This window comes from Aulonocara stuartgranti (genome assembly GCF_965226115.1).
Source record: "Aulonocara stuartgranti genome assembly, chromosome: 13".
Lineage (NCBI taxonomy): Eukaryota > Metazoa > Chordata > Actinopteri > Cichliformes > Cichlidae > Aulonocara > Aulonocara stuartgranti.
The window spans coordinates 29,789,811-29,802,849 of NC_138949.1; the positions used below are offsets into that span (position 1 = coordinate 29,789,811).

Consider the following 13,039-nt stretch of genomic DNA (forward strand, 5'->3'; position numbering starts at 1 on the left):
AAGTATGGACAGTTTTGAAGGCTCTTCTCTACCAAAAAACAATATGGAAGAATGGGTCTGAACAAGCCACTTTTTCTGGAAGAATATTCTTTGAAAATATGAGACCAAAGTAGAATCATGATTCTGGCTGGTAATGGTTGAAAAACTGTAAATAATATTAATAATAATAATTTTTGTAGAGAACAAACAAATTCAGTTATGAAAATATTAATACATTACTGATTTGTGCATGAAATGTTTATATGCATGGTTTATGCATTAAGTTGTGCAGTGGTCCAATCAAAGCTCAGACCTCAACCTGACTAAAATGCAGTAGCAGGACTTTGAGATTGAGGTTTGCTGGCATTATTTAATTAAAAGTAATCTACTGAAACTAGCACTGTAAAGAAGGGTGGGCCAGAACTCTGTTCTCTGTCAACGTACGTACTAAAAAAATCTCAGCTATGGGCGTAAATATTGTAGTAGAAAGATGGCGAAGCCAAACACTTGCTAAGTGTCATTGGAAAGTGATTGCACATTAAAGTCACTCCGACACAATGTTTTAATTATTTATTTATTTATTTATTTTAGCAAAGACGGGAAGCACTATCTAACCACATGCTCTCAAAGTTTTTACAGCTCCGCGGGCTTTTCTCTTTTACTCAAGTAGGTTGAAGTTACATGAACATGATAAACTGATGGTTTGCCCAAACATCTGGCTTTTTTTTTTTAAAGTGATTCATTGGAGTGACTTTTGTGCACAAACTGACATTATTTCTTTTTTGAACATGCTGCGTCCTATGTTTTGGTGGTATTGTTGGTTGAAGTTAGCTCATGGCACATATGATATAAGTCCTCTGGAGTTCTTCCTATGAAGGTGCCAAGGAAGACCTAATAATATGCTAACTACCCAGTTAGGTACATTGAGTACTTGTTGATCTTATTAGATAAAGTTTGCTTATTTTGAACAATGACAGAACATTTAACCAAAGACATGAAGATGACTTTGCAAGTGCAAGTAAGTAGAATTAGCAGTTAACATCACTAGTTTTGAAGTATTCTCAAAGTAGGCTACTTGTAAATTAATTATTTTGCACACAAAGAGAGTGTCCTGCATAGTTCCAAAGGTATTGCATTTCAAAGTAGGCCTAAGCATGCTAAAAGATAATGGAAATCATTAAAAGTTTTTATCAAGTTAAAATTATTAGTTGCACCTCACCTTAACAAAAAGGCTCAAATATGTTTTAGTTTGAATTTGTTTCACTAGGAATTGCTTGAAACTGATGGTAAGGGTTGCTGACACCAGTGGTAGAAGGGTGGGTCATCCATACACCTGACAAACGTTTAACAAATATACTCTGTGTTAATGCCTTCTATGGATATATTATTATACAATGACGCAAGTGTTTGTGTTTTTTAGCAAGCACTGTCTTATAGTTCTTTTTTTGGTTTAGTTGTGATTAGCTTGTGTTAGACTACACAAAAGGAAATATCTGCAGCTTGTTTTTCATCATCAGTGTTCTTCACGCTTGATAGAACGATAGTTTGCCCAATAATCAGCAAGTTATGTTTTTGAAAGTGCCTGCCCTTTTTCAAACTGTTTCCAAGCAGGATTTCTGTGACCAGCCATCTGGTGTGTCAGACACAAAGAAGGAAGCATTTGGTTACATTTGTACATGTCCCAAAATTGCGTACACACAACATTATAAATCTGAATTTAACTGGGTAAAACTGGCAATTTACTGTGTTCCTGGTAAAAACATTTTTACATATAAATCTCTTACATATAAATATTTCTACAGGACGCGAGCGGCTTTCTAGCTTTGAGTGCTTCTGCTACAGAATTTATTTTTGTCAGAAAATATGCATTTTTCAACATATTTTGTTTCTAATTGAGCCTGAAGACAGTGAAAACAGCAGTTTCTGTTCAACCTACTCTCCATGCTCCCTGTGCACAATGAGCCACTGCTGAGGTTTTCTTAACACATTGTTGAGTAGTTTCTGTGGTTGGAGCAAAGGAAGTGGACCATAATGTAGTGCCGCTGATGCACCGCGAAGTCTATTAACTCATTCACCATAAAGTGCCTGCCTGACTCGAGACATCCATCAACCCTTTCTGCCAAGTGCGGGGAGAAAAGTCAAATCACGGAGGCTGTAAGAAGCTGACTTCAGGGCCGAAAGATCACACGCACTCTTTGTGAAACTAATTCCATATGGTTGAGTTTTAATGTCAGAAGTTTCTTTGTTGGTTTTTAAAGGTCACTGAAGCAAATTACTGAGAACCGTTGATTCAGTAATGAGGTGAACTTGAATCGTCACACTCGCTGCATTTGTTACTTCCATACCCTAAACACGCTCACACACAGATGGAAACACTGTATGCATGTACACACTAACATAGCCCAAGGTGTTGAACATGTTGAATTTTGCTGCTATTTTAGTCATTGAACATGATGGTCGCAGCTGTCGGTGGGCCCTCTGGACACATGCACACACAGCCACACATGCATAAGGTCTCAATCCCAAAGCAAGCACGGATCATCTGAGGGAAATCTATGAATTCCCAGGCATGCTTTTGCCCCTAGTTTGCGATCCAAGTTTGAAAAATTATTAAAATATTTTCGAAATGAGCGCTGTACTCTTTTTGTCTTCATTTTCTTTATTGTTTCACAGGCAGGGGGAATTACAGGGATGTGGTGGTAAAAGGTATCGATTCACAGTTTCATGGACTGGGCTTATGAAAGCAAGTCAAAGGAAGAGAAAAACAGTGACAACAAGACACTCTGATATCAAGTCCACTGATTTATTTCCATTTTCAGAGTAATTCGTTTTTCTCAATGGATTTACTAGATCTATTATATTAGCAGGGTAATATCATTGAATATGAGTTTGCAGAAATGAGATTACACAAACAAATCAGCTAAATATTAGTTTATCAGATCTCAAGACAAAACAGGATAAAATGCTTTCTGAAGAAACTGAAATAATGCCTTTCGAACCCATTAATTGATGACCGGACCTTTAAAAGAACATACAGTGTGCACAACAGCTCAACAAGAGGACATAGTAGGTGGGCGTGGGGGTTTGTTTACTAGCTAAAATAGCATCAGAGTACATGATACAAAAACTGTGCCTCATTCAACTGAGGGTTCTCTACAAAAATACATCTAATAACAGCTTTTTTTTCTTCTTTTCTAATGTACACAGTTTATCACAATAATACAGAAAACCTATGTTCATAGCGAACATATGGTTTCATACCCCGTGTGGTGCACGGCTACAAGGAGAGGACACCTTGCTGTGTCATCACATTAGCTATAATTCTCATGTTTTCTTGCACACACTGCTGCAAGAAGAGGAATAAGTTTTGAGGTTTGCTACTGTTCGTAAGCTGCATGTATGTCACCGCAGGCACCTATAGTGTCACTGCAGAGACATGTCTAACCTACCAAAGGTGAGGAGGCAGCATTTACTTAATGATGAGCTCTGGGAAAAACAGCAGAGCAGGCAAGGCAGGCAAAGACTGTTCCTATTAAGCTGTGTGTGTGCACGCGTGTGTGTGTGTAGGTGTGTGTGTGTGTGTATGTGTGTGTCTGCGTGCGTTCAAGTTTCTGGGATCAATAAGACCAATATATTTTACAGAGCATGCCTTAAGATTTTAGTGAGAATAAGGATGCCAATCTGCCCACAAAAACTGATTCCTGTTGTTGAATTTTAATGCATATTTTTATTTGTTTTTATTTTGTCATAGACGCCTGCACCAGAATAATCCATATTCGCTGAGATGAATAGGTGCTGCCAGTGATGCCCCACAGCAATCGCAGCCAGATGTTCAGCTTCAGAGGAGCGAGAGAAAAACAATGTGTAAGTAGGTGTGGGCGTTTCTCCGCTCTTCCTTCCTCGTTACTCCTGCCATTCACGCCTCTGAAAGTCTGAGTGTCATGCAGTCGGGAGCGGCTCTCCGGATTTACGAAGAAGCGGCGCATTTTGTTATCTGAGACAAATTTCTCCTGCACTTCAGCCGAGATCATTTAAATGCGATAGATTTAAACAAAGAATAAGGGTAGAGCTACGCCTTTTCCGTATGTACTGTGTCGTATCCCTCTGCTTTAAAGGAAAAATCCACCCTGAGGCGTTGTTCAGATAGAAAAAGAAAGAACACTTTGAACATCCTGCGTTTGAGTGAAATGATGTGACTGCGCTTGGGTTATTTTGTCACACACCACAGAGTGGAAAATCACCTGTCAAAGTGCAACAAGCAACCAGTGAGTGACAACAGAGGGGTGAGAGTGTTAATTTAAAAAAAATGGTTATTTTTTCATTACCTGTCAGTCAAATCCTCACATCTTTCTACGTTTCATCGCGGCTCTGTCTCATGGGGAAAACCCCTGTTGGAGTCAACTGTGTCCTGCGGCGTGCTAAATCACTCATTGTGTGCGTTTAGGCCTAAATGGGTGAGTCACTAAATGCAAAGTTAACCACCTCTTCGGGATGTTTGTAGTTCAGCTGCAGTGGAGTGAGACGGGAGAAAATCAACAGTCTAAAACGTCAAGCGTAAAGGTCAGACGCTGGAGCCAGTTCATCAGAAACAAAGAGCAAAGGCTTATTTCTGAACTTAACATTTTGTTCTGACGTTCAGCCGTCACAGCCTAAAGACACACTGCAGTACAGACTCACAATTTATGTTATACCATAGACGATAGTATATAAAAGATGGACGTGGTTTCGTGGTCTAAAAGGGGAAACGTTGGATTTTCTTAAAGCAGGTAGTATATGGTAAAACAACCCTAATCCTCACCTGATTTATGACCTCTGATTATTTTATTATCTCAATAGCTAGTTTCAAGCCTTACTGAATACAACATGTCGTTCGTTTAGTAACTTATGGTTGCATTTAGAGTCAAACAGTTCATAAACCAGGGTATGTTTTAAGGCCAGAGGTGGGCAATTTAACTTTCCAAGGGGCCACAAGAGACGTTGGGTCTGCTGGAGGGGTGCACCAATAGGCTTGTAAAGACTTAAATGAATATTGAAAAGAATTGAGTTCAACTTATTGGTGCAGCTTTCCACTGTGTCTCGTGTGGTCCCATGGGAAAATGCATAGCCCACTCCTGATTTAGCCAGTGCCAGAATATAAATAATAAAGTGTGACAAGGGGTATTTTACAACCATGCATGCATAGGACACAGAGAAATGGAGCTATAGTTGCAAAGTGCAGAAATATCTGTCTTTGATGGCGTGTTGTGGAAAACAGGAAAGTAATTTTTCCTACGTGCAGAACTGGATTAATGAACTCGCTGCACAGAATTACAGTCGGGGTCACAGAGAGAGCGCAGAATGTGCTCAACACATTTCCATTTGTTTTGCGATTTTTGAGTGAGATCATGCTTTCAGTTACAAAATTGTAGGATTTAATGTAGCTGAGGGAGCGCACAGTTGCTACCTTATAATAGATATACAAAGTGCTGCCATGTGAGCATGTATTTCTTAGTATGAAGTCTTGGCAATGGCCAAAAACGCTTCAGTCAAGGTTTTAAGATTTTACAAAGCATTATGTGAAATCATTGTGGGTTTGTTCATCTATTATTTACAATCAATGGCTTTTGCTGTAATGGCAGCATTAGCAGTCCTATATTGATTCAGAAAATAGAAAATAATCATTAACATTTTACATTTTACTGTAAGTTGTGTTCGTGTTATCCACTGATTTTCCAGCTATTCACACCTCCCCCTTTTTTAAAATTTAGTACTGTAAGTTATAGGGTAATACAACGTAAAACAAAGACTATATTTTTGATACATTTATAAATTTACTTATAAACAAATAAATAAATTTAATCACTTTATTGCTATGTAGGATTTAGGACATGGCTTTTCTGTAATTTCAGATGTCAATGTAAACTCTAGACAAATTCATCTGCAAGGTTGCTCTTAAGTGTTTCTTGTGTTTCTTTCCCACACGACTGGGTCAAACTTGTCTGATGCTTGGTTCCGAGATACCTGTTGTTAAGCTTTGATTGGTGTACATACAGACTGCTCTGCGACCTGCAGTTATCCCTAACACTCATCTCTAAATACAGGGAAACCAACATCTTTCTCTGCTGCTTTAAAATCTCATTGAGCCAAGGTTTTCAAAGGGCGACCCACAGGCCAGTGGCAGTCCTTGGTGACATTAGGTAACAACAAGTCAATTCTAGGTAATAACAAATCAGCTTAGAATTACCATCAGGAAATCTGCTCATCCTTGAGCAAACGCAGATGTGTTTGCTGCATCATGTGCTGGCTCCCTAAATTGGCACTTTTAAAACCTCTCTCAAAGAAGGTTTTTTTTTCTCTTTGCACTTCCTGAAAATCATTATTCATCTGTTTTATTGCTGTACTGGACAGTAAAATGAAAACATAATTTTGAAAGATAGGAGAAAGAAAGACAATTTTGTTACACAGAGTCTCTTAAGAGACCTTTTTTTTGGCTCATGCTGCATTCACATCGTGTTGGACCCTGAAAATTTCCTGTTATTCTGACTAGATAGTGTTCACATTATCTCGGCCTACTTATGCTTTCACGCCCTGAACATATTATCTGTCTATTACTATGCCAGTCTTGTAGTATTCTACCATTTTAGCATATATTAACTCTGCTGGACCCACAATGGGCAAATTTACTGTTAAAGCAGACTAAAGAGATATCATCTTTTTTAATTCCATACATTTTCTTCCTTGTCTTACTCTGATTCCTACATTACCCACAGTGCCGAGTGACTGCAGATGGTGCACTTCAAGGTTTGGGTATGTTATGCTAGCATTGGATCCTTTAGCTCCAAGCCTACAGCTTTAGGCAGCGATGAGGAATGGGCTACATGTGCCTGCTGCTAAGCTCAGTTCTTTCCAAACTCCACACCCCCAGATTTTATTCAGTTTCAAACTTTAGTCCCAGCCAGTTGACTCAAGGGCAACTCCACAAGACCTGTAAACAGTCTTTGATGTGTAGAATTTGTGGAGTTCTCCTTTAATTTTGCGCTTTATTTAGCTCCAAGTTAAAGAGGATTTGCTGCCATTAGTTCTATACAAATATCTGAGATTCTGTCTAGAATATCTACGATTTTTCAAGTTTGTTTCATTATGGTGTGGATGTGTTTTTCCTGTCTGTTAAATGGTGGATGCTTATACAGTACTAAACAGGGTCCTTTGAACAGTGAATCACACAGAGCTACTCCAGTATAGTTTAAGAATAAAAACATGTAGGTTTAAACTAAGTGAATGTGGCAACAGACTCATATTTTGTTAGTGAAATCTAACCAGAAAATACCCTTTCGTATTTGTTAAACGATGAAGCTTTCTAATTATGCAAAACAGCAAAGTAGCAAAAAATTGCGTGTTTAATGTTTTTAGAACTTTGGGTTTCTTTTGAACCCATTCTGGGAAAAACAACTTCCTGTTGTCCTGTGCAAATCTTGAATGCCATCAGCTCTTGATGGCCAGCGACCCGGAACATACAAATTAATTTAAAGAAAAATTCCCGCACATCTACGATGACAGACTGAAGAAATCTGAGCATGCGAGGGTGAATTCATCCTTTAAAGTCACAACCTTTTCTAACGTGCCTCATGAGCAAATCGCCAGCTTAAAATGCAAAACAGCAGCTCTGACTGATTTCTGCTGAGGGAAACGAGCCCAGCTGTGTATCCCTACCACGATCCCGCTGGCTGCACACCTGAGGCTCATTTCAAGTGGGATTGCAGTTGATGAAGATAATTAGCCATCTTTATTGTTTTTCAGATGTGTGAATCAGTGCTTGAGTGTTTGGACGCGGTGATGAAGTTTTCCAGAGGATTTGACTTTAAGAAGGATCAGTTTTGTGTTTTTACTCAAGAGTTCCTGAAATTCCTCACATTTCAGCTACAGTAAAAGTATGCAAGCGATGACACCCAAAGCTGTTTGCACCCACCTGACAAGTAATTTTTTGTATCACAAATGTGAACATGTACCACTCTCAATTCTTTCTTTTTGTTCCTATTTTCAGAACAATAACTGCAAGGGCAAAACTGCTGGATGTGGAGTGGGGTACAGAGATGGGTGGTGGCTCTGCACAGGGTGAAATGCTGCTGCTAAGGGATATGGACCAGGGGCATCCAGGAGAGGGATGGGAGAAGATGCATAGAAAGTGGGAGTAAGAGCGGGAGGAGGAGGTAGTGGTGGTGGAGGTGGTGGTGGAGGGATGGGAGATAAATGTGGGGAGAAAGAGGGAATAAGATGAGGGTAGGAAGGAACAGGGAGGTGTGGTGCGGGTGGGAGGAGGGAAAGGTGATGTTGGATGATGGTGTGATGGAAGGAGATAGAGGAAGAGGAGGATGATGAAAAGGATGGCTGGAGCAGGAGAGGAGGATGGAGGTGGATGCACGATGGAGGGAGGCGATGAGGAAAGCGGGGCATCTTCTCTGGGAAGAGAGGTTCAAAATCTATCTCCCTCTCCTTACTTCTTTCCTCCCTTTCCTTCTCCTTCCTCCTCACCCATTCCTTCTCCCACTCTTCGTGCCTCTCCTTCAACTTTTTCCTCTCCATCTGTTTCTCCTCCTCCTTCTTTCTCTCCTTCTCCACACCGCTTTCATCCTCCATCTGCTCCCTCACGGGTGCAACTTCTTCATTCACAGCATTAGCACAGTGATTACAATCAGTGACATGATTACCGTTAAAATCGTCACACTGACCACCGTCAATATCATCGGCTCCACCTCCAACACTTTGCTGAATCCCTACGCCGCTTTTGTAATCAATCACTGAATCAGAGAGGCTGTTTTTGTGTCGAATGTGGCACTGAGATTTGGCTTTCTCCTCCTCGCTGTGGTCACTTTTGTTATTTTTCTGGCTGTAATCGCAGTTATGACTAAATGCGTCATTGGCTTTGGAGTCATTAGACTCTATTTCATTCACTGTGTTTTTACATTGACAGTGGTCAGTGTGTCTGTTATTAGTGCTACAGGCAAAATAATCTTCAGAAAAGCCATCCACAGGTGTGTCTGCAGTTTTCTCACTGGCTTTTTTAGCCACGTGACCATGACAAAGACTTTTGTCTTTCTCAAAAGTAGCACTAGAGATGGCAGAACTGTCACGCTTATTTTGCATGGTGCCCTTTCCATCATCCTGACTGTGGTCATTGGGTTTGTTATTGGTATGACAGTCACTAAAAGGTTTCTCCGGTGAACACTTCACCTTTTCCTCGCCTCCAGAGGGACCGACGTTAAACTGGCTGTAGTCATTAGCGTCTGCATTGCTGAATTTGCTGTCATCAGAGCTGCAGTAGTTATCGAGTTTGTCAGCGGTGTTACCCTCCCTGGTATTTGAACACAGAGAGTGTTTTGTCCTGCAGAGCAAATGGCAGTCAACAGTTTTGTCCTCTGAAGTGTTGCAGGTGTCCTTGCTATTGAGTTCAAGCGCCTCGTTACCATCCTGAATGCAACAGGCCTCGCCCTCGTTTAAATCCGAAGTCATATTAGTGCAAGCTCCGTCTTGCCTTAAAACACTAGCGACTCTCCTCGCCTGTCTCCTTCCCCTTTTCCGTTTCTTCCTCGGCGTTGCCCCAGCCTCTGGCGATCCGCTCTTCCTCTTGCTGGCTGTTGCTGCTCTCTTCGACATCCCTTCCTCTGAAAGCGCATCGGCAGGGAGGGTCATGTCTACACAGGCCGGCCTCAGTCTGGGCTCTGTTTCTGTCTGTTGGGCAGAGCAGCATGTGGTCGGGCTTGACACAAGATTGCTGTGTCCTGCAGGTATTGTTTGTCTTTGACTGCACGCTGTTTCTCTAAAAGGAGCAGGGACAAGGCTAATCGTTGGTTTGCATGCTGTTTCTCTGTGAGGTTTAGGAACAAGACAAATTTCTGCCTGGCTTGCAGTGTCACAACAGGAAAAAGGAAGACAGCTAATCGCTGGGTTACATGCGTTTTCTTCAGCTTTCGGAGCAGCGCTTATCTCTCCCTTACTCAGATTCCTTTGCTCCTCATCTCCCTGTCTGTCCTCCTTCCCTGCTTGTGTATTTTTGTGTATCACCCCCATCTCTCTGTCATTCTGAGCAGGGTCGGGTGTAATTGCAGGACAGCATGGCATCTCTATAACAGACCCTGGGACGAGGCTAATCACTGAGTTACATGCTGCATCCCTGCAGAGGAGCTTTCTGAGCCCCTGGCCCCACCCGGAGGCTGATTGCTGAGATTGATGCTGGCTGGCCTCCCTTTTCACCTGCAGACACAGCTGGTTACACCGATTACACCGATTCACAGGAAGATTACTTAATAGCTCCCCTCTCTTCTCGTCATTTCTACCTGCCCTCTCTTGCTCTGTCTGATCTCGTCTTATCCTTCTCTCTTCTCCCCTCATCCTCTTTTTTATCCCTCCCACCAGCCGATGTGCTGCAAGATTACTTAATAGCTCTTTTTCTCTCTTCTCCTCTTTTACGGTGCCCTCTCTTTGCAGCCTGTCTTCTCCTTTTCCTTCAAACATCTGATTCACACAAAGACTGCTTATTATCCTTTTTCCCCTTTCTGACTCTTTTCTGTCTGTTTCCTCTCCTCTTTTCTTTCTCCCCCTTTTTCTCATTCCTCTCCTTACCCCACCCCTCCTCTTCCTCCTCCTCCTCCCTGATTTTTGAAGGCCTAGCGTCGGAGCATGGTGGCCTTCTGCAGAAATGGGAACAAATTTTAAAGCGCTTTCATCATGGCAGCTGGAGCGATCCGGAACTGCGTCGCTACCGCTACAATGGGCTACAAGTTCCATAGGATTTCCTGCCTGTCCTCCTTCATCCTCTTCTTCCCTTTCATCTATCTTCACCTCCTTTCCTCCCTTCATATCCTTCTGCCTCTGTTGGCAGTCAGGTTGTTTGATCACAGATGGCTTTATTCTCTCACCCCCTTCCTCCAGCCCTCCTTTCTTTTTTTCACCCCCTTCCTTGGCCCTGTTATGCGCTCTGAAGTCATAAAGTAGAGGATTGACACTGTAGGAAATGGAGGGCGAAGTTTTGGTGTAGCTGACCATCTCCGTTGGCCACAGAAGAACCCTGCTACCATCTCGGCTCAGGACACGACAAAACGGCTCTTTGGGACGACTTGGAGGCAAAGAAGCCGACTCTTTTGATGGAGCGGAGTTTGACTGGGGAGATTGGGGATTGGGGAGAGGAGTTTGCTTGGGCTGTGCTTGAGCTGACGTGGTTTCAACACATGAAATTGATTTTTTAGGCTCATTTGTTGTAGGACAAGCCAGATCTTTTACTTCTTGGGGTTGGGTTAAATCTGTCTGATTTTCCACAGCATCATGGATTTCAACTTTGCTGCTTCCGCATTCTGAATCTGTGCTTACACTTTCAGAAATATGTCCTGAAATGCCACTGTTTAAATAAAAATGAGCTCTAGTCCCACTTTCACTGCTGACTTGGGCTCCAGTCCCATCGTCCTTACATAAGGAGAGCTGGGCTCCATTCCCATTGATAATTGAGTCCTCTACTCTGATCACATGGCGATTACATAAAGAAACCTGGGCTCCAGTCCCAGAGAGTCCCACAGTTCTTTTCTCAGTAGACATAATGGCTCCAGCCTCAACGGGTCGAGTTTCAGTTTTACTCTCCTCACTGCACTGGTTTCCAGTATTCCAGTGATTTACACCAACAGCAACCATGTCTGCGGATGATTTGAGCTGCTGATCGGTGACTTTCTCCCCCAGATTTGTTTTCCTGTCATGCACTGCCGCACCTTCTTGCTTCCCTGACAAGCCAGAGCCCTGCCCTGCTTGGATAAATACGGCAGCTGATTGGTGTAAGAGGACACAGCTCCTTTTGGGGAGCGAGAAAGAGACAGGGCGGACTCTGCTCAGGATAGACTGGACGTCAGAGGCTCTGCATACTTCCCTGCTGCTGTTGATGCTGACATTGGTGGTATTAGTAATGGAGGGGGTGGTGGAGTTCTTGCTGATGCTGGTCACTGTGGTTTTGTTGAAAATGGAGCCATTATGGGTGGCGCCAGAGGCTGTTGTTGGGATGTTATTGGGAGTAATGGGATGGCTTAAATAATCATGAGCCCAAGGGATCTTGTTAAAGTGGCTGTTTTCTGTAGAGCTGTTGGTATCACTGTTTGTCAGGGTGGTGCTGATGCTGGGTGTAATGGTTGGCAGTTGACTGTAATCCAGATGGGTCTTGTCAAGCACGCAGGAGTCAGAAGCAGCAGTAGTTGTGGTGCTGTTGGCGTCTGTTTGCTCATAGGTCCACTGTGTTTTGCTCAGGAGTGCGGTTTCCAGAGGAAGGAAGGGCTGTATCCGGGGGATCTGAGACTCTAGATGGAGAGGGGAACAGAAAGGATTATAGCAGCTGACACTGGTTACATTTACATGTAGAACATAACAGGATTATGTGTCGAACCTAACTATAAAGAAAAGAGTAGGAAGGGATACAAAATACCCTTCCTACAAAGAATACCATTCATTTTTAAGGCTTCCTATACAGTAATCTCCTTAGGCTTTTTTGAGCATTTTGGTACCGCACCATTACTCTTTTGTTGCTTTCAGCACGTCTAAATATGATTTATGGATGTAGGATGGACTTAGGAAAAAATAAGTGCAGATTTGAATGTGTCTCACTTAGAAATGGCAAAAAATAAGACTTGTGTAATATGTGTAATATCCATCTTTTTACAGCCATTATGGGGCTCACCGTGCTGTCAGACATTCGTCTGTCTATACGTCAGTTTGGTGAGAGATTTAGAGAAATTGTTTGTTGAGTGAAGGTTTTAAGATGAATCATAACTTTAAAAGTGATCTATAATATGCTACATCAGAAACCTTGTTTGTAAACTGTTTGAATTTTAGAAGGGGAATTATGAGTCTTCCTACTCTAAAAGTGAAATGTATTTAGGACTTCAACTCCACTTAAATTCAACCCTTCTTGAACTTTTGCACTGATTTCAAATTTAAAATGAGAAGAGGAAACATATTGAACGCGTTGCTGTTGCTTACTTTTGATCTTATTGAGTTATTCTCACAGCATTTCTATTGAGACATTCACATACACTGTGAATGTGTTGGACAAAAT

General features: G+C 41.9%; 1 protein-coding gene across 2 annotated transcripts in view; it reads right to left on the reverse strand.

Annotated features, from left to right (window-relative positions):
• Positions 1-2,665: 2,665 nt before the first annotated feature.
• LOC309720171 (uncharacterized protein) overlaps positions 2,666-13,039 on the reverse strand; it is a 90,488-nt gene continuing 80,114 nt past the window's right edge. For both annotated transcript variants that reach the window (XM_082556814.1, XM_082556815.1), the window contains exon 5: positions 2,666-12,284. In XM_082556814.1, coding sequence (XP_082412940.1) covers positions 7,996-12,284 — 4,289 coding nt within the window. In that variant the 3' untranslated portion in view covers positions 2,666-7,995. The remainder of the gene's footprint in view (positions 12,285-13,039) is intronic.